At 33.4% G+C, this 19,654-nt stretch overlaps 2 protein-coding genes, 1 long non-coding RNA gene and 1 other non-coding gene across 4 annotated transcripts; 3 read left to right on the top strand and 1 right to left on the bottom strand.

Annotated features, from left to right (window-relative positions):
• Window positions 1-1,245: 1,245 nt before the first annotated feature.
• On the top strand, window positions 1,246-2,591 carry LOC100812076 (tubulin-folding cofactor C). Its single transcript, XM_003531298.5, has one exon. It carries the CDS (start codon window positions 1,433-1,435, stop codon window positions 2,441-2,443), a length of 1,011 nt encoding a protein of 336 aa, XP_003531346.1. The 5' UTR covers window positions 1,246-1,432; the 3' UTR covers window positions 2,444-2,591.
• An 812-nt stretch (window positions 2,592-3,403) lies between these two features.
• Window positions 3,404-3,931, bottom strand: LOC121175295 (uncharacterized). The gene is made up of 2 exons (XR_005892552.1): window positions 3,763-3,931; window positions 3,404-3,680 (listed from the first exon to the last, which is right to left on the bottom strand). It is a non-coding gene; the product is annotated as an uncharacterized lncRNA (long non-coding RNA).
• Window positions 3,932-4,039: 108 nt separating this feature from the next.
• On the top strand, window positions 4,040-4,111 carry TRNAK-UUU (transfer RNA lysine (anticodon UUU)). The gene has a single exon. It is a non-coding gene; the product is annotated as a tRNA-Lys (tRNA).
• Window positions 4,112-16,681: 12,570 nt separating this feature from the next.
• On the top strand, window positions 16,682-17,899 carry LOC100781980 (protein SENSITIVE TO PROTON RHIZOTOXICITY 2). Its single transcript, XM_003532772.4, has one exon. The coding sequence runs from the start codon at window positions 16,924-16,926 to the stop codon at window positions 17,878-17,880; it is 957 nt and encodes a 318-aa protein (XP_003532820.1). The 5' UTR covers window positions 16,682-16,923; the 3' UTR covers window positions 17,881-17,899.
• Window positions 17,900-19,654: the final 1,755 nt, after the last annotated feature.

Here is a 19,654-nt window from a genome sequence, read left to right as displayed (position 1 = left end):
AGTCTTGTCCAATATGTTTGTTTTTCAACCTATGACTGTTTTATTAGGTAAAGTAACTTCTGCTACAGGCTCACTCCCCAATCAAACAAGATTATTTTCAAATTATATATCTGCAATCTCAGCTTCAATAACTTGTGCCTTTTCACGCCATGTGGAGGGATAGTGGGAGGAAGAAGGTGGTGTATTGTAGCTATTATTTAAGATTAGTTATAGGTTCCTTTTGATTACTTCTTAACAAAATTATGTTGTTTTGAAACTTCACTCATAATAGTAAGCAAATGAATTTTTTTTTGTTTGGGTTAGAGACCACAAGTGTCTTTCTTTCAACCTACTGGATTAAAGATTAATCTCACTTGCAACGTATGATTATCACTGATCCAACAAACTTTTATATATGATGAGAATCAAACAAAAATTCTTCAGTTAAATAAATTGTTTCACTCATGTGAATGTAGTGAAATTTTACATCTAGGTGTAATTGTAATATTTTGTGGGTCTAGGTAATTGTAAGCAGTGAAGTTGGAACATTTTGTTGCCTACATTCTCAATCCCGTTAGTTGGAACAGAGAAGTTGTCTAAAATCATTTAGCTATCATCTTAACGCTTTGAAATGAAATTGATGTATCACCTAAGGTCCTAAGGTTTTCAAGAGAACCAAGGTTCTAATGGAGGTGATTTTTTTTAGCTATATTCATGATAACATTCTTACGAATCTTTTAAATATACCAGATACATTTGTAACATTCTCGGAAATTATGATTTTTTAAGAAACATGATTCTTGATAAACATAATTTTAGAAATGAAAAAAGTTCTAATCATCAAACTCTATTGAAAACAAATAATGATGCAGAAAGAGTACAATTTAACTTGAAAGAATTGATGGAGAACTACACAAGCAAAGCTCGACCTTTCATACCACGATAAACAAGGACTGAAATCAAATGTATAAGACATGATGAGAATGTGAGAATAAACAAGGACAAAAATAAATAAAAAATTTGTACTACATGATTTTTTTTCTTAAGAGAAAAATATTAGAACTAAAGCAATCCATAACTATAATTTCATGAAATAACAATTGTTTTGCCAGCAAAGTTAAATTGAAATCTTTTTTTTTTTTAAAAAAAAAACCATTCATGTTTGCCAACAAATTTTTAATATTCTTTATTTCAAAAATGTTAACACAAGTTAATATTTTAAAAATGAGTTAAATACATATCTAAATAAAAATGTGTAACAGCCCAAAGCACTTGGAAAAGTTGCCACGCTTGTCCTCGAAATGCAAAAAGACGCACAACTACACAGAGTCCACGGTAGCCGTGTGTGAGTTGTGGTTAGCTTCTGTATTCATCCACACACTCAGATCTCTCTATTTATTATATTGATCAATCCATCATTTCCAATTAGGTAAAGTGAAACAGTAAAAGAGCAATGGAGGAGGAGGAGGAGGCGGAGAAACAGAAGAAGCACTTAGCAATGCTGGAACGCCTTTCCAAACGCACCCAAAGCCGTTCGCAAAACCCCGATTCCTCATCATCAGAATCCTCCACTTCCTCCATCCTTTCACGCTTCACCCACTTAAAATCCTCGATTGAGTCCCAACTCGCCCAATCCCAATCCATTTCCTCCGACCCCTCCAACCTCAAACTCCACTTCAATCAAATCTCCGAATCAATCTCCGATTTAGAAAAATTCGTCGCCGAAAACTCCTACTCCCTACCCTCCTACGACGTCCGAACCTCCCTCAAAACCGTCTCCGACTTAAAGCACTCCCTCGACGACCTCACTTCCCAACTTCTCCCCAAAAAGAAATTCTCATTCAAAAATAAACCCACCACCAAGAAAGAATACAAGGATTCCGCTATTCCACTACCCACACAACCCCCTCAACTCTCCACGCGCCTTGCGCCGCGTGACTCGCCGGGGTTCCGAAACAAAACCGCTGAGCTTTTAATTTCGGACTTTCGAGGATCCGAGGTTGGGGAATTCACCGTTTCGGATCTCGATTCCTGCCAAGTCAGGATAATAGGTTCCGTCAGGGCGCTTTTCGTTCATAGGTTGAAGAATTCTAGGGTTTACGTGGGCCCCGTGACGGGGTCGGTTCTCATTGAGGAAGCGGAGGGTTGCGTCTTCGTGTTGGCGTCGCATCAGATTCGGATTCACGGTGCCAAAAGAAGCGATTTCTACCTTAGGGTTAGGAGCAGGCCGATAATTGAGGACTGTAATGGCGTCAGGTTTGCGCCGTATTGTTTGAACTATGAAGGGATTGAGGAGGATCTTCGTGGCGCCGGTCTTGACGCCGAGACCGGAAATTGGAGCAATGTGGATGATTTCCGGTGGCTGCGCGCGGTGCAGTCTCCCAATTGGTCGGTTTTGCCGGAGAATGAGAGGGTTGGGACTGTTGAGATATCCAATTTGAAAAATGAGGATAAGGAGATTTGATTTGCGTCTCAACGTTGTTTCCTTCTTTGTTTCTTTTATGTGAGGCTGGGATGTTATTGAGTCTAGGTATGTTCTGTTTCAGGAAATTGATGTTGAGAACTTGAGGTTAATGCGATTTTGGTAATTGAAATGGTTTTGGATATGTTCATTTTCAGTGTAGTAATGAGTTTTCTGTGTGTTGCTTCCATGAGAACTTCAGCAATATGTTCTCTTTTCTTCGTATTAGTCTGCATTTATCCTGGTTCGGGAATTGCTTGGTTATTAATTATTTGTTTGTTTTTCAAATACGTTGGCCACAAACGGTTGGAATGTTTCATCTGGGGAGCTACTACCTATATTTTCAACCTCCTCTTTTACTTTCTTTTATCCTGATCTGAACTTTGTTGGGTGGATGATCAATTTTTTCCATTTTTATTCATCCCACAGAGCCAGCCAGTTGGAGGATTGCAATTTAAGAAATAAGGGAAGTGAAATTCTACTGGGAATGCCTCTAAAACTGAAAAATATATAGGAATTTCCTATAATAACATCATCTATCAACTTACATGCTGGGATTTCTGTGCTATTCATTTTTGTGACGTGGAAACAGGTAATTTTAAAAAATTCTGCAAGGAGTGTTCTTCATTTGATATCAATGAAGGGTTTGAAAGATTCTGTGCCGACTGATTGCAACAAGTCATTAAGGAGAAGCTCCTTTGCTTATTCGAACTGCTTGATTGAACCGTCAAAATTCGTTCTCACAAAGGAAAAAAAAAATCCCGATTAACGAGGAAGCCTCAGATATGTGCTGGCATCAAATAACCGCAAGTGAATCGGCTGCAATCATCAACAATTGTGTGAGAAAAAAAAAACGTTTGCAATCATGTGTGGGGTGTTGATATGGCCCCCAAATATCACAAAATAAAAGATCAAATGGCTAAGTAGAGACTTTAGTATTAGAAGCCAAAGACGATCTTTTGAATTTTGATTAAGGGCATACAAAACAACACTTTGAATCAAAAGATGAAGGGATCTCAACGGGGATTTTATTGCACAGGATTTTTAGGACTGTGTGATCACGCCCTAATCTAGAGAGCCATATGCTCAACAAATCAGCATGTACACAACCTGTTTAAAAACGTGATTAATAGTATCAATTGCTCAGGATTTTGATTGAGGCATTGTGCCATCACGTCTCAAGGAAGAAGAGGCCCTGGTGTAATTCAACCATAACAATCTTCCTCAAAACTTGGTTGTCCTGGATTACAAAAAATAGACTCTTGTTAAGAACAAAAATTACTGAAAAATATCTAATGTGGAAGAGATATGAGAGGTAATACCAGAATCTAAAAAACCATTTGTTAGGATTATGGTGGAAGTTGTACGTAGTAGGATTAAAAAAAGCACTTATACCCATAGATGATGGGGATTCCATTTAATATTGGGCAGATATTGAGGTTCGAGCAGTAGGAAACTGCAGCATAGCTATGACTTGTTAAGCCATTACGTGACGAGATCCTTGCCAATTTTTATCTAAGGTGAGACTTCTTAAGTAACATTTGCAATCCAATGCTACGATTATGAATTTAATTTCTTTGTGAATAATTTAATAACAAAGCCGTCTTAGCTCAGTGGTAGAGCGCGTGGCTTTTAACCACGTGGTCGTGGGTTCGATCCCCACAGACGGCGTTTTTTCATTCTTTTGTTGTAGTTTCGCCATAAGTTTGTTATTTTTTTAATTTATTTTTATATGGATTTCAAAATATAATTTTTTTATTTGATAAATATTAAAATAAATTAACCAACTGTAAAATATAATAACTAATTAAGTCATAATCAATCCTTCAAAATAACATTATTTATATAGAGCAACAAAAGTCACGTATGTGTTTAAAAAAAATCACGTATGGACCATAACAATTAAATGAGAAACCTCTAGTTAAAAAATACATTACAAACTACAAAACATGCATAATTGATTAGTCATGCACTATCAATATTGAAAACATATAATCTAACATATCTCAAAAAATAACCAAAACGAAAATTATGAAGATTTGAACAATGTCTTAGAAGTGATGGGTTTTCACAAGTCACAATAGCAGACCAAATAAAAAATTGGTCCAGGGACCGGTATGTGCAGGTTGCAAAACCAGAGTAGATAGCCTGACTGGTTTTTGAACCTGTAAAAATGGAGAAATCAGATGTAGATGCTGTACTCAACATAGTAAACATTGCGTGTTGTTGTGTTCATCAAGATTCATTGGTATAGATATTTCTGATGGTTTAATATCCCTGGAATTTCCCTACAGCCTCAGTGTCCATGTTACACATTTTGGTACAAATATGCACATTCTTCAACATACAGTATTAAGGCCCTTGAATTCAAAGAAAATTCAACATGATTGATTGTGGAATTAATTGCATGATGGAGTGCGAGTGCGAGCCCGTGTTTAATTGGTTGACTGTTGAAGACATGCAGTTTTTTTTTTCTTTCATTTTCACCACAAACAGATGAAAAAAATGCAAAGGTTACTGTTTATAGAGAGAGAGAGACCAGATATATCCTTCATAACAGATAATTCCGCTCAAATTGTGTAGGATGGTTACAAGCAACAAAACTCTATCTCCTATAAAATATATATGACTAAATTGAATAAGGATTTGTTTGGACAAGTTTATTTAGAATTAATTTCTAAGAGAGAAAAATAAGATGAAAAAAATGAAAGATAATGACTTTGGTTTTCAAATCCTAATAGGATAATAAGTAATAAACAATAAAACTCTATCTCCTATAAAATATTTATTCCATTTCATTTAACTTGTTATTTCTTCTATTGTTATTGAGCTATCTTTTGTAAAAAAAATTATATGTTCTGCTCGAGCTGCAAATTATGTTCAAAAGTATGGTTTCAAGTGTCTCAAATTTATTCTACGAAGATTAACTTTTATTTGTTGACAGAAGATCATAGTTTATACTTGAAGTACTATGCCAAGCTATTTGTTTATAATGAAGTAAATGAAATTGAATAAATATAGGTATGTACAGTATAAGAGTTGATCTGCTGTGGTCAGATCAACAGTTTGAGTGTTAAACTTATCAATAATTTAGTTATTTTACCAAATATTATACCATTTTACTTTAAAAGATCTACACTCTTATAGATGAATACATGCACCTAATATTTGTTTAAACGAAAAAAAAAATAGTAAAGGAGCAAGAAAAGACAAAAGTTGGCCGTCTGTTATGACCAAATCTCCTCGAAGAAGGAAGTGAGAAAGCGAGTCTTCAACTTGATTTTGATCATTGAGGTTTCGTTCAAAATATAATACTATTACAGAGCAGAAATCAGGTTTCACGTTGTCTAGTTTAAACTTAATTTTTAATCAAATTATAAGTTGCCATTAACTTTTAAAAAGTGTAACACTTTACTTTTTTTTGTGATGGTGGTTTTTTTTCTTCACAAAACCAATAATAATGGTAAAGTGGTTACACATTTTTGTGGTGGTGGTTTGGATACTTTTTTTTCTAAATTTGAAATTTCATTACACGGATTCAGAAAAAAAAAAAAAAAAAAACATTGCACGGTGTATGCATCAATTTAACATAGGAGTGTGTGTAATCATTTCACTTAATAATCCATGTAAGTTTCATGCAATAATATACAAACTATATTAAAAACATATAATATAACATTACTCCATTTTTATTCATTTTGATTTGGATTTGGATTCTAAGAAAACATGATTTGCTATACGATAAAAGACCGCGTGTGTTCCTGATGGGCGATGGCGACCGTAAAGATGGATAGATCCAGCTAGATAGACAAATATATTGGCGAATGCGCTACGACTTACGAGAATTGTAATGCAAAATAATTTATTGATGAATGTGCTACGATTAATATGTTGAATTCCAAGCTTGAATTCTTAACGCGTTGTAGTTTAGGAAGGATATATTTGGTACACAGTTTAAAAAATATACATTATACTACATTATATTATATTATTGTATTTTATTGGCAAAAAGTCTCGAGAATTGAGCTAATCGGAAAAGAAAAAATAGAGCTCGCGATTAAGAATTAATAATTCAGATATGGCTGCTGGCGCCGGCGGAATAGGATTGAATTAAAAATTTCTTGAACATAAAAATTTAATTAGAATTATTGGGTTCAAGAGAGATTGGAGATCCAATTCAGTGAGATCTTGACGTAGAAGTGAATTATTTCTATGATGATTCTAGTGATTGAGCATAACGGTATTAAGGAGTTTTCACAGTGATGTTGAAATATCTATATAGATTTTAATGTTTGAGTGGTGATCCCTCAATGATGAAATGAAATAAAGATGAGGTTGTTGTGAATTCTTTTCAAAACATAATTAATTAAGATATTCTCTTTATTGATGAATATAAATTCACATTACAAAAACTCTTCTTTAATATATACAAAATAAAGTTTATTTATAGACAATTAGACTTAATTAACCTTTCTAAAAAATACTAAACAGTTAGATAATTAATAACAAGATTGAACAAAATGAATAGAATTGTGCGTCAGCATAGTTAATTGGATCAAAACCTATAAATCTCCACCTTGGTTCAGTAATTATAATTTTTTTTAAGAATCAACAATGTGGCTACTAATTTTTTTATTTTTTATTTACAGAATAGTGGACAAGGAATTACTTAAGCTGAATCAGAACCAAATAGTAATAGAACTTGTTGCTTGGTAACACTTTAGTGATCATAATGGATTATCTTTAGTAACAACTTTTTGAACAGTTACATCTCCTTCCGAGATGACTTCTCTAACAAAATGTAGCTTGATGTCCACATGTTTGGTTCTCTCATGATAGACTTAATTTTTGGACAAGTGTAATGCACTTTGATTAACGCAGTGTACTATGATGATTTGATCTTAAAGCTTGAGTTCTTGAGTCATTCCTCTCAGCCAAAGAGCTTCTTTTACCGTCTTTATCAGTTCAATATACTCTGCCTCTATAGTGGATAAAGCCACCACCTTTTGCAAGTTTGCTTTGCAGCTAATAGTTGTACCAAATGTAGTAAAGATATATCTTGTGAGTTATTTCCTGGTGTCAAGGCAGCCAACATAATCAGAGTCCACAAACCCTTCTATGGCAACTGAACTATAACTGTTCTTATCAGCTCCACCATAAACCAGACCCTTCCCAAGTGAACCTTTGATGTATCTCAGAATCCACTTCAAGGCTTGCTAATGCACCTTTCCTGGATTTGACATGAACCTACTCACCAAACTCATTGAGTATGCTATATCAGGTCGAGTACACACCATGACATAAATCAAAGAGCCTACTGCATTTGCATAAGGAATTTTAGCCATAAATTCCTTGTCTCTTTCTGAACTAGGTGCTTAATCATTGCTCAGATTGAACTGTTGGGATATAGGTAGGGTTACTGGCTTAGCTCCAGACATTCCAAACCTGTCCAACACTTTCTTTAAGTATGACTCTTGAGATATGAACAAGTACTTCTTGTTTCCATCCTTTTTCATCTCAAATCCCAAAATCTTACTGGTAGCACCTAAATCTTTCATTTCAAACTTCCTTTTAAGTTCAGCCTTTACCTTTGCTAACTCACTCTTATCATTGTTTGTTAGCAATATATCATCAATATACAATAGTAAGAAAACAAAGGTATTAGGTGTAATGAATTTGAAGTAAACACAGTTGTCATACTTACTTTTATTGAACTTAATTCTTGACATGAAATCATCAAATCTCTTATTCCATTGTCTGGGAGATTGTTTCAGACCATACAAGGATTTGTTCAGCTTACAAACATGATCTTCTAATAACTGCTAAATATGAGTTATTTTGATAATAAAAATATATTGAAAATATCTTTAAAAATATTTATTTAGCAGTTATCTATGACTTAAATATTAAGATTTGATATTTTTCTTATTTATGACTTGCAGATATGAAAATGAGAGATTAAAAGAGAAAAAGATCGAAAAAATATCCAAAATATCAGGAAGTCTCAGGAAGATATGATTAAAAACAGAACAAATCCAAAAGATATCAAAAAGGAAGATTTTTAGCCCCAGACCCAAGTCCACTACAACAACTATAAAAAGGGAGTCAAGCCAAGTAGGAAAAAAAACACCACAGAACCCCCCTCTCCTAGGGGTTTCATTTACTCCATTTCTTTCTTTCACCCCTCTTATCCCATCAGTTTCTTATACCTCATCCATTGTAAAGCCCTCAATGGCCATGAGTGGCTAAACCCATAGTTAGGGCCTAGCAGGCCTAAAAGTCAAGTGTGATATATGATGTACTCACTATTTATCAATGCAAAGGTGTTTTCTATTCTATTATCTTTTTTAATTTTATCTTACAATATTCATCTTTATATTCTGTTAGGGGTTAGACGCTTAGAAGAGGGTAACTTCTAAATAAGATTTAAAGAAGGTATGCATGCATTGGTTTTAAGGATTAGACGCTCGGAAGAGGATAACTTCTAATAGAATAAAAAGAAATGATTTCATAAGAAAATCATTGCTAGGAATAGAATGATAATTTTATGCCCATGCATTCTGGCAAACATCTAGAATTCATACTTCATGCATTTTATTTGTTGAGTCTTTGCAAAGGAATTTGAAAAATAGATAAATAAGATAGGCTTGTCATCGTGAGGAATTAATGGCAAGTAATTGAACAGATGTGGATAGAATAGAATCACCTAAATTGATAAAGAAAAATCATAAACTCATACATCCTAGGCAAACAAGGCAGGTCAGGTCCCAACATTATCACATTTTGATTTTATTTCTTTTATCTTTTATTTTTATCTTTTATTTTTCTTATCTTATCTTTCCTTATCTTTATCTTACCCTTTTATTTTTCTTATCTTTTACTTTTATTTTCTTATTTTCTTTATCTTCTATCTTTATCATCTTTTAATTTAAATCTTTTATTTCATCTTTAAATCTTTATTTTATCTACTATTATTTTCTTATCTTCATTTTAAATTCTTTATCTATTGCTTTTTAAATTAAGTTTGCATTAATCTAAGTACAAACAAAGTCCTTGTGGATTCGACACTCGGACTTCCGAGTACTTTACTACTTGTGACAAATTTGGTACACTTGACAATGAGTTAACATCTTCCTTACCTTTTGCTTCATATCCTTCAGGTTGTCTCATGTAGAAAACCTTTTCCAGCTCTCCATACAAATAGTTGTCTTCACATCCATTTGTTCTAGCTCCAAATCAAACTTTGCAACCATAGCTAAGAGTATTCTTATAGACCTATGCTTTACAACTGGTGAGAAAACATCATTGTAATCAATGCCTTTTCTCTATGTAAAGCCTCTAGCAACTAGTCTTGCCTTAAATTTGCCCTATTCAACTCCTGGAATCCCCACTTTCATCTTGTAGACCCATTTACAACTTACTAACTTGGCACCAACTAGTTTCTTTACTATCTCCCATGTGTGGTTGTCATGGAGTAATTTCATTTCCTCATCCATAGCTTTTCCTCATTTCAATTTTTCCTTACTCACCATTGCAGCCTTGTAGCTTTTTGGCTCATCATCCCAAACTTCACTAGCAGCTACAAGGGAGAAAGCCATTAGATCAACATAACCAAATTTTTCTGGTGGTTTGATCTGTCTCATTGTCCTATCTCGAGCCAACAAGTAATCATTTGTTTCATCTTCAACATCAAGTTGAGTTCCTTCTAGACACTCTTCCTCAGGTGATATGTTGGCATCTTGTTTACTTTGAGCTGTATCAGTAGGTTCCACCTCAAACATTGTTTTTTCTGGACCTGGATCCAATTGTCCCTTGTTAGTATTTGATGTTGTTTTGTAGGCCATTTCAGACTCATTGAACACCACATCTCTACTGATAATGCATTTTTATGTCCATCTTCCAGACACCACAGCTTATAGCCTTTGACACCTTCTAGATACCCTATAAACACTTCAAGGCCCTGGGTTCCAATTTGTCTTGCCTTATGTGTGCATAGGGAACACAACCAAACATAGTTTGGAGGATGACTAGACCAGACTTATTATGGTGTTTTCATGTTCAAGGTTGTAGATGGACACTTGTTTACCAAGAAACAAGTTGTTGTCATAGCTTCTGCCTAAAAGGTCTTTAAGACAGCTGCACTTGAGAGCATGCATCTAACTCTCTCAAGTATGGTTTTGTTGAACCTTTCTGCTAGGCCATTTTGCTGGGGTGTTCTAGCAATTGATTTATGCCTAGCAATCCCTAACCTTCTGTGCCACAACTCAGTTCTTGACATGTCTTTTACAGAAACTGAAGCTACTGACTCATCTACTATCTCTTCTTCTAATGAGTACAAGCCATGCTTCCTCACACCCCTCATGACAATCCTTGAGTCCTTCATGACCTTCAATGTGCCATTTTCACCTCTGAACAGATAACCTTTTTTTGTCTAGTTCGCCAAGAGAAATTAAATATCTCTTAAGATCAGGAACAAATCTTACCTTTTGGATAATCCTTTCAATCCCATCATTAAATTTAAACCTGATTGATCTAATACCTTGAAATTTTACATGGCTTATTGTTTCCAAGTAACACTGACCTTCCGTGTAGCTGAGTGAACTTCTCAAACCAAGGCTTATTTGGTGTCATATGGAAAAAACACCTAGAATCCATAATCCATTCTCCATCAGATTTCCCAGAGCCTACCACTAAAGCTTCTGTAGATTCATAACCATCTTGGACTATCGTTGCATTTCCTCTTTCATTTGATGTATGAGAATTACAACCATTCTGCCTTACAGGACAGAATCTTCGAGTGTGACCTTCCTTTTTGCAGTGGTAACATCTTATATTAGGTACATTTTCACTATTTCCAGACTGCGGCTTTGATTTCTTTTTCTCAAAATGGTTGTCTTTCTTGGTTCGTTTCCTTTAGACTATTAAACCTTCACCACTCACAGAAGCCTTTTGCTCATTTCTTTCATTAAATTCCTTTGAGTTCAGGGTTGTCCGAACAAAGATTCTCTCCCATACAAGAGAGTTTCTTTAAAATGAGAGGAAGACTTTGGCAAAGCACACAATAGTAACAGGGTCTGATATTCATCATCAATAGTCACATCTATATTTTCTAGATCAAGAATCAGTTTATTAAAGACATCCAATTGAGATTCCACATTTATATCTTCTTGCATCTTAAATGAATATAAGGCTTGTTTAAGATAAAGATGATTTACCAGAGATTTGGTCATGTATAAACCTTCTAGTTTCAACCAAATTTCAGTTGTTGTCTTCTCCTTCGAGACTTGTCGTAGTACCTTGTCTTTAAGACTCAAGATGATTGCATTGTGAGCCTTATCCATCAAGATCTTCTTATCCCTTTCATCCAACTTTGCATCAAGAGTGATTTCACCTTGTAAAGCTTCTTCAAGACCCTGATGAACAAGCAATGCTCTTATCTTCGATCGCCATAAGCCGAAATCATTTTGGCCTGTGAATTTTCCAACCTCATACTTCACAGATGTCATGGTGTTTCGTTCCTCGCTCACCACACCAATTTGTTGTGAATTCTTTTCAAAGCACAATTAATCAAGACACTTTCTTTATTGATGAATATAAATCCACATTACAAAACTCTTCTTTAATCCGTACAAAATAAAATATATTTTATAGACAACTAGACTTAACTAATATTTCTAAGAAATAACAAACAGTTAGTTAGTAACAAAATTGAACAGAATGAACAAAATTGCACAAGGCAGCATAGTTGACTAGACCAAAACCTACCGAGGTGAAGTTAGTTTACTGACTCGATTTTGATGTCGTTCTTGATCAAGTATGGGATTCTCAAAATGAATAAATAAGATGCCACGAAAACCCAACTTTCCTGAATTATGTAAATATTTGGGTTCGAATGATGTCGAGATTCTACTTCCAAAACAAGAATATATTAATTATATAAATCTTTTAATGTCATTTAGTCATAAAATATTAATTTAATATTTATTTTAAAATTATAATTAGAAAGAGTTGTAATTAATTATTTAAAAATCTTTACAATAACACAATACATCAAAACTAAGCTCTATATATATATTTACAGCAAAAAAAATCTCTCCCTATGTATAATACACAGATTTTTTTATAATAAATAATAAACCCATAAATGAATATTTTTTAATCAGAGTATCCACCTATAAATTATTAACCATACAAAATCAATCCTACTACCAATTACCAAGACAAACTTGCAATTAGTGGCGTGTAGTTTTTGGTGTCTTCTCCACGTGGTGCCTAATGTACGTTAGGGAAAGGGAGAGAGACTTTCTTTGATATAGCTCTGGATCAAGATGGGAGGTTTCCAAATTAGGGTGTTCACGAGTTAAGTTGTAGTCAATTTAATTAATTTTATTATCTAATTTCATCAAAATTTAAAAGGTTGGACTGGTTTGAATTTTTTTTTTGGTATATATGATCCAACTCAACCCGGATGATTATCGGGTTGGGTCAATTAATTAAGTTTAAATATTTAAAAATTATTTTATATTTTTTAAAAAGTAAGTTTTTTTTAGAATAATAATTTATTTTTGTTTACAGTTTTATAAATATATAGTGACTAAATGCATTAAAGTAAGATTAAATCATAATAATATTTGACTAATAGAATTAATGATTTCAATGTTAATATGATATTTTTATTTTAGATATAAATAAATTATTGTATTAACATGAGAAAACATAAATAAAATTAAGACACCAACAAAAACAGCAACTTAAAGAAAAAATCATGGATGATTTAATTTAATGATTTAATAGATTATGTGAGTTAAAAATTAATGTATTTTATATTTAATAATTAATTTATATATAATAATAAATTTAATAATATGATTTGGATTGGGTTGGATTGAAAAAATAAAATCCATTATCCAACCATATGTGATCAGGTCTTAATTGGATTGGATCGAATTCAACTTAAATATTTAAAAAACCCAATTCAATATAATTAGGTCTGGTTAGATTGAATCACGGATTTATCGAAACTATAAATACTCTTGTTGGAAATGGTTGCAGGGTCGCTTATTGTTAGTCGCTATTCACGACTTAGTTTTGCATTGAATATTTGCACAAAATTAGCGCCTTACCTTCAATTTATGGTTCTTTTTATAGGAATTGTACATATTTTCATGTTTAGTGTGATTTTATATATTAGATATTCTCATTTTGTGAATAATGTTTAAATCACTTCAGTTTCAGGCTAAAAAAAGAGAAAGTTCAAGTAGCTGATGTTTCGCTAAGCGAGACAGATTCACTCAGTGAGTGGCATCCGCTAAGCGAGGCATACAACTCGCTTAACGCGTTGGGAAACCCTATAAGAGGATTAGTCAGAGAGGTGCTCGCACAGCGCAGCGAGTAGGTTGTCTCTTCTCGCGCTTAGCGCGCCCATCTTGCTGAGTCAAAATTCACTTACTCTCACAGTCTCACTAAGCGAGCCTTCAGAAGTTAAAACGTTCAGGAAACCATTAAAACACTGAAGTTGGCGAAAACTTTAGAGGGAAAGAGTCAAAAAATAGAGCACAAGGAGAAGCTGAAGCGACAGAAATAGAGCTGCTAAGAGAGCTTAGGTTAAAGGAGTGAAGTTAGGATTTTAAAGGGTGAAGGAGACATCTTCAACCATTCTTTGCCATTTTCTTTCACTAAACTTTGTTCCTTCCTTGTATTGAGAGCATATTTGTTGTAATGGAAGGCTAAGCCTCATGGTTGGAAAGTTCTGCTAAACCCTTGATGTAATATTCTTCCACTATCTATTTAATGTTGTTTTTATATGTTCATTACTTTTATCTATGCTTATTTTTACATGTTTGTGGCTTGATCACCCATTTATATATATAGTTAGGATTTTTAGCATTGGGAAATGCTTTAAAGCCTTAGAACTGATAGAGCAAGCTAGAAATCTGTATGTCTAGAAATGGAGTGCAGAGATTTAGTTCATATTATGTTGTAGACTTAATGCAATTCTTTTAGGCTAAGTTTGTTGAGGGATCAAGGATGAAGTGTAAAGAGAGTTAGGCTCATTCACTAAAGGGGTCTTGGTTTGAGTAATTTCTCAACATAAGAACACGAAGATAATTTTAAATAGAGAAAAATACATAATAACATCAAGAAGAACTTAGTAAAACAACCCAACGCTTTTTACTTGACTGTTTTCGCTTCTATAATCCTAATATTTAGTTTATACTCAAATAGACTATAGTACAGAATTCAACTTGGTATTTACTTTGATTTTAGTTTATACAAATGTTTGCTTACTAAATGTATAGTGTCTGAGTGAAACAAATTTCCTGCGGATACGATACTCGATCTTATCATTTTATATACTATTTGTACGAATCAGTACACTTGCTAATGTCATTCGAACACTTATAAAGTGGGGACTTAATACTTTTTTTTTATATATATAGAGAAACAAGATCATGTCATTTCATTAATATTAATACAATTGTAAATGTAAAAGGGAATCTATTAAAAAAATTCTTAGGCTTGCATAACGTGTTCCCACACCCTAGTTAGAGAATCAGCAGCATTTTCTCTTCTTGACAAACTTAATAGTATAGTTTGTATTATGGGAGAGTAAGTATTTAGTATTTACAATCTGATATATATATATATATATATATATTGGAGCCAAGTTCAGAAAATCATGGCCCGAGGTGCAATCCTATCTACAACCACCTTAATTACCTATTCTGTGGGATTATTTGTAATAGCTTCATGTGTATGTTGTACATGGACATGTTGTACCCTTTAATGATATTTCCTTTTTGTTGAGAAAAAAAAACTTACAAAGGTTTTTTGAATTCGTTGACACACATATGGAGAAAAGAAGGATCAAAACTCAACATACTATTAGAGATGAAAAAATAAAAAATAAAAAATAGTAAATATAATAAGTAATTTGATATGATAAGAAGAAAGAGGAAAAATATAATTAGTATTAGAATAAAATGATCATAAACTTCCATCCCCATTTTGGATGAATTTTTTTTTCGGTAGTGAAAAAATTTAGGAGGAGGAAATGCCGTTTCACTCTAAGGCAGGAAATTTTTTTGAGTCGAAATACACTTGCAAAGATAACTACATTAATCTCATTTTAAAGAGACTAGTAGGGATTCAAACATGTGACTTATGAGATATGAGACCTTTTCTTGTTTCATTCAACAATTCCTTGAGTTTTTTTGGGATGCATCGAGGTAGAAAGAAGATATAAATTAGAGAAGAAAAAATGGTAAAAAAAAAAGTAAGTTATAAGAGTAAAATGTTTTTTTTTTTAAAGCATACAATGATCGTACAGATATTATTTAAATCTTTTAGCCCGAGGCAAATTCTATTGGGTTAAGTAGAATGTTTATTTATAATGACTCTGATGTCTCCCAATGTTAGTTTAATTGTTGAATCTAATATTAATATTATTTTTTTAATCTGTTTAATAAGATTAATTTTACAAAAATATTATTCTTATTTATTTATTAACTTTTTATTTATATAAAACAACGAAACGTAAGACGACATATTTTAGGAAAGTGGGAGTATCATTTTTTCTTCAAAATTTCTAAGGACACTCACATAAAATTTATAAAATAATAAAGTAAAAAAAATGCAAATGTTAAACAGTAGTTTTCAAACATTGATTAAAGAATTAAATTTTTTTTAATAAAATGTACTAAATTCTATTTTAGTTTCTTAATTAATGCGCTTAGGGGTTAAAAAAACAATTATCATTACCGTGACTTTTTGTGTAACAACCAGTGTTTTGAAACCAGATCAAATTGGCCAGTTTGATCGGGAATGGATCATGTGTTTGGTCCAACGATTTCTAAAACCCGATGCATCATTAAATATGCTCAAAACCAATAACCCCGTCGGGTTAACCGATTTCGCTTAATACTGTTCTTTTTTTTTTAATTAAAAAATTAAAATTACATCATTTTGGTGCAAAGAAAAAAAAATTATAACTTATGATACTTTTATATATGAAGTTTATTTTTTATTATTAATTTATGCACATTATTTTGTTTTTTATTTAATATTATTAGGATATTATATTAAAATTCTAAAAATTTATATATTTTATTAAAACTGATTTGAATGATTGACTCTTAGAAATCTTAGAACATTGTTAACAACTGATAATAATAATAAAATGCTAGTAATTAAAATAGTCAAAAAAGTTGCAAGACCATTGCTGTTTTGTGTCAATTGATATAACGTAATCAACACGTGCTGCATGTATCGACAAAAGCATCGTGCCCTAATTATATTTTCAAGTTTGTACAACAATCATCATCATATCATACCATATATATAGAAGAATGGAAGTGTTTGCTGGATCATCTTACTCATCAAATCACTCAGTCTCACATCAACAAATTAACAATTAACAAGAACGAGCTACATAGAGAATACAGATTAATTAGTAACCCTTGGCAATTAACCAACCCAACCACATGCCAAACGCCACTGAACAATTCTCAAACATCAACAGCATCGAGTCCCTCCATGTTTCCCTTCGCAACCTCTCCCAACTCAGCACCCGAATGGATTCCGTCCAAAGCTTCGTCTCCCAATCGATCCAATCCCACACTCTCCTCACTCACCACCAAATGAACATAGTCTCCAACGAGATCCTAACCGCCATTCGCCACGTCATCACCAACGGCGTCGCCCTTGTCGCCGCCTCGGAAAACGCGCTCCCTCTCTCGGAGACTCCAACGTTGGACTCCCCGAACAACAACGACGACGACAACGTGGTGGAGCTCGATGCCATGGAGCTGCTGGCCAAGCACCTTCACTTCTGCGAGGTGTGTGGGAAAGGCTTCACGCGCGACGCCAACCTGAGAATGCACATGCGCGCGCACGGGGACGAGTTCAAGACCCCGGAAGCGTTGGCGAATAAAGCCCGTGGAGAAACGCGCTTGAAGGCGACGCGGTTTTCGTGCCCCTTGGAGGGATGCAACCGTAACAAGACGCACAAGAAATTCAGGGCGTTGAAGTCAGTGTTCTGTCTGAGGAACCACTTCAAGAGGAGCCACTGTCCCAAGACGCTGTTGTGCGAGCGGTGTCGGAAGAAGAGCTTCGCGGTGCTGTCGGACTTGAGGAGCCACGTCAAGCAGTGTCGGGGAGAGGCCACGTGGAAGTGCTCGTGCGGGACCACGTTTTCGAGGAAGGACAAGCTGCTCGGACACGTGGCGCTGTTCGAGGGGCATTCGCCGATGCTTGGAGAGGAGAGAGATACGGTGGTGGCGGCGGCCGCGGAAGGGTTACCTGAAGGGTTCTTTGATGGATTGGATGAATTTGGATTTGGATCCATTCAAAACAACTCTTCACAGGAGGAACACTTGGCCTTGGGGCTTCCCACAAATAATTTAGATGCATGGGAATTTTCTTTTTCTAATTTAATCTAAAAGAGATTTGTTGCAAGTATTTGATGCAGTACTTGTTAAGAAAATAAAAGTCATAAATATAAGTAAATTAATGAAGAGTAAAATATTTTTTTATGTTATACTAGAAAAATATTTAATTATTAACTTTTAAAAGAAGAGTTTAATTTACATGCAAACTTGAATATATTTAAAAATCATTTGAAATATGACTTTTTGTGATTAAGTTTTCAAATGTTATAATAATAAGTATTTCGTAGACAAATTATCATAAGTTATTTTCAAAATTAAGTTGTTAAGAAGTTGACCTAATATTTTCTTGTCACAAAAATAAATGAATTAATCACACTTAAAATTATAAATAAAATGAGAGCATAACACTTAATCTTAAAATCTCTTAAATAAACACTTAATCTTTTTTTTTTTTGACAGTCAACACTTAATCTTAATATGTTTAAAACCATCGTGAATCTTCTATATTGCTGTACAATTACAAACAACTCTATAACTATGGAATGGATTAACTAATTAATGACGAATTAATACTTGAATAATTTATTATTTATAGGCTTTGATATCAGCTGTATGCCTGTATCATTATCAAGTAAAATTTACTATGGAATGGATTAACTCATGTCTCTCTCAAACTAGTAGAAGTGTTTTTAAAATTTATTACATTTATCTTCTTAGTTCACATATATTTTTAAAATGTGAATATCACTAATTTAAATAAAGTGACAAAGAGAAAATATATAAATTAATAAAATGTTATGAAGACACTATGGGAGGTGCAAAATACATTTATTATAGGCTGCTTTGATATCTCAAACAATATGGGTATTATTCAGAACTTCATAATCGAAACTTGTTCAATCCTGCATATTTCAATTTAAATTTACATGTTACATATGTTAAACTTTGAAACATGCATGGCAGATTCCAAAAGGCACACGTAAATGATCCAGTTTTCTAATTTTCTTTGTTCAGAGGAACTAGTCCTCATCCTGCAACGCACCAGCCAGTATTCACTATCAATGCATGTGAAGTCCATTAAAAAACAATTTCATTTGTTATCGTAGCACTCTTGATTTTGGAGTGCGTTTGAATTGAGTCAATTGTTGCCGCTGCTGCCATATCTCAAACCCCATCAACCCGGTGTCATTGTCAGCTTTCAAAATTGAATTTTTAGGTGTCGAATAAAACTTGATGCATCATTATTAATGTTGACTAATGCCAGAAAAGTAATGGTAATAAAAGGATATGATATATCATATATGGTGTGCTGACGGCCACGAAACGGAGGGTAATACATGATGGTGTGCTAACGCCTGACGGCCACAAAATGGATTCGAATTTTGAGGGTATAGAACGCGCTAGTAACTTTTGCACGAAATAGTGTGTGAGAATTCATAACAAAAATAATACCTATATATAATAGAGAATATGACGTGATAAAAAAATAATGAATGTTACTTAGGATAATTGAAAAAAAAAAAGAATTTCCAAAAACATTGTCAAAAAATAATCTACTTGTCTAATTTGTGAATTGAATAATGTTTTTGGAATATTTTTAGACATCTCATTTCTTCAACTACTTCATTAACACTCGTCAATGTATTTTTTTCCATCATAATATGTCACTAATAATTTTAATTTTTTTTTATCTCTTTTTAAGTGTCAGAGGTTGTTGAGTGTTAAAAATCATTTTGCTTTCAAAAACAATGTCATGTATACGGTCTCACTAGTCCCAGTTCCAACACGACGTTATCTGATTTAGGAAACGATATACTTGTGAGCT

Source organism: Glycine max, chromosome 8 (genome assembly GCF_000004515.6).
Source record: "Glycine max cultivar Williams 82 chromosome 8, Glycine_max_v4.0, whole genome shotgun sequence".
Taxonomy (NCBI): Eukaryota; Viridiplantae; Streptophyta; class Magnoliopsida; order Fabales; family Fabaceae; genus Glycine; species Glycine max.
Note: the sequence above shows the minus strand (reverse complement) of the source record. Positions and strands in the feature narration are given on the sequence as shown.

Excerpts from the sequence above, each read along its gene's own strand:
- LOC100812076 (XM_003531298.5), top strand. The coding sequence starts at position 1,433 with ATGGAGGAGGAGGAGGAGGCGGAGAAACAGAAGAAGCACTTAGCAATG.
- LOC100781980 (XM_003532772.4), top strand. The coding sequence starts at position 16,924 with ATGCCAAACGCCACTGAACAATTCTCAAACATCAACAGCATCGAGTCC.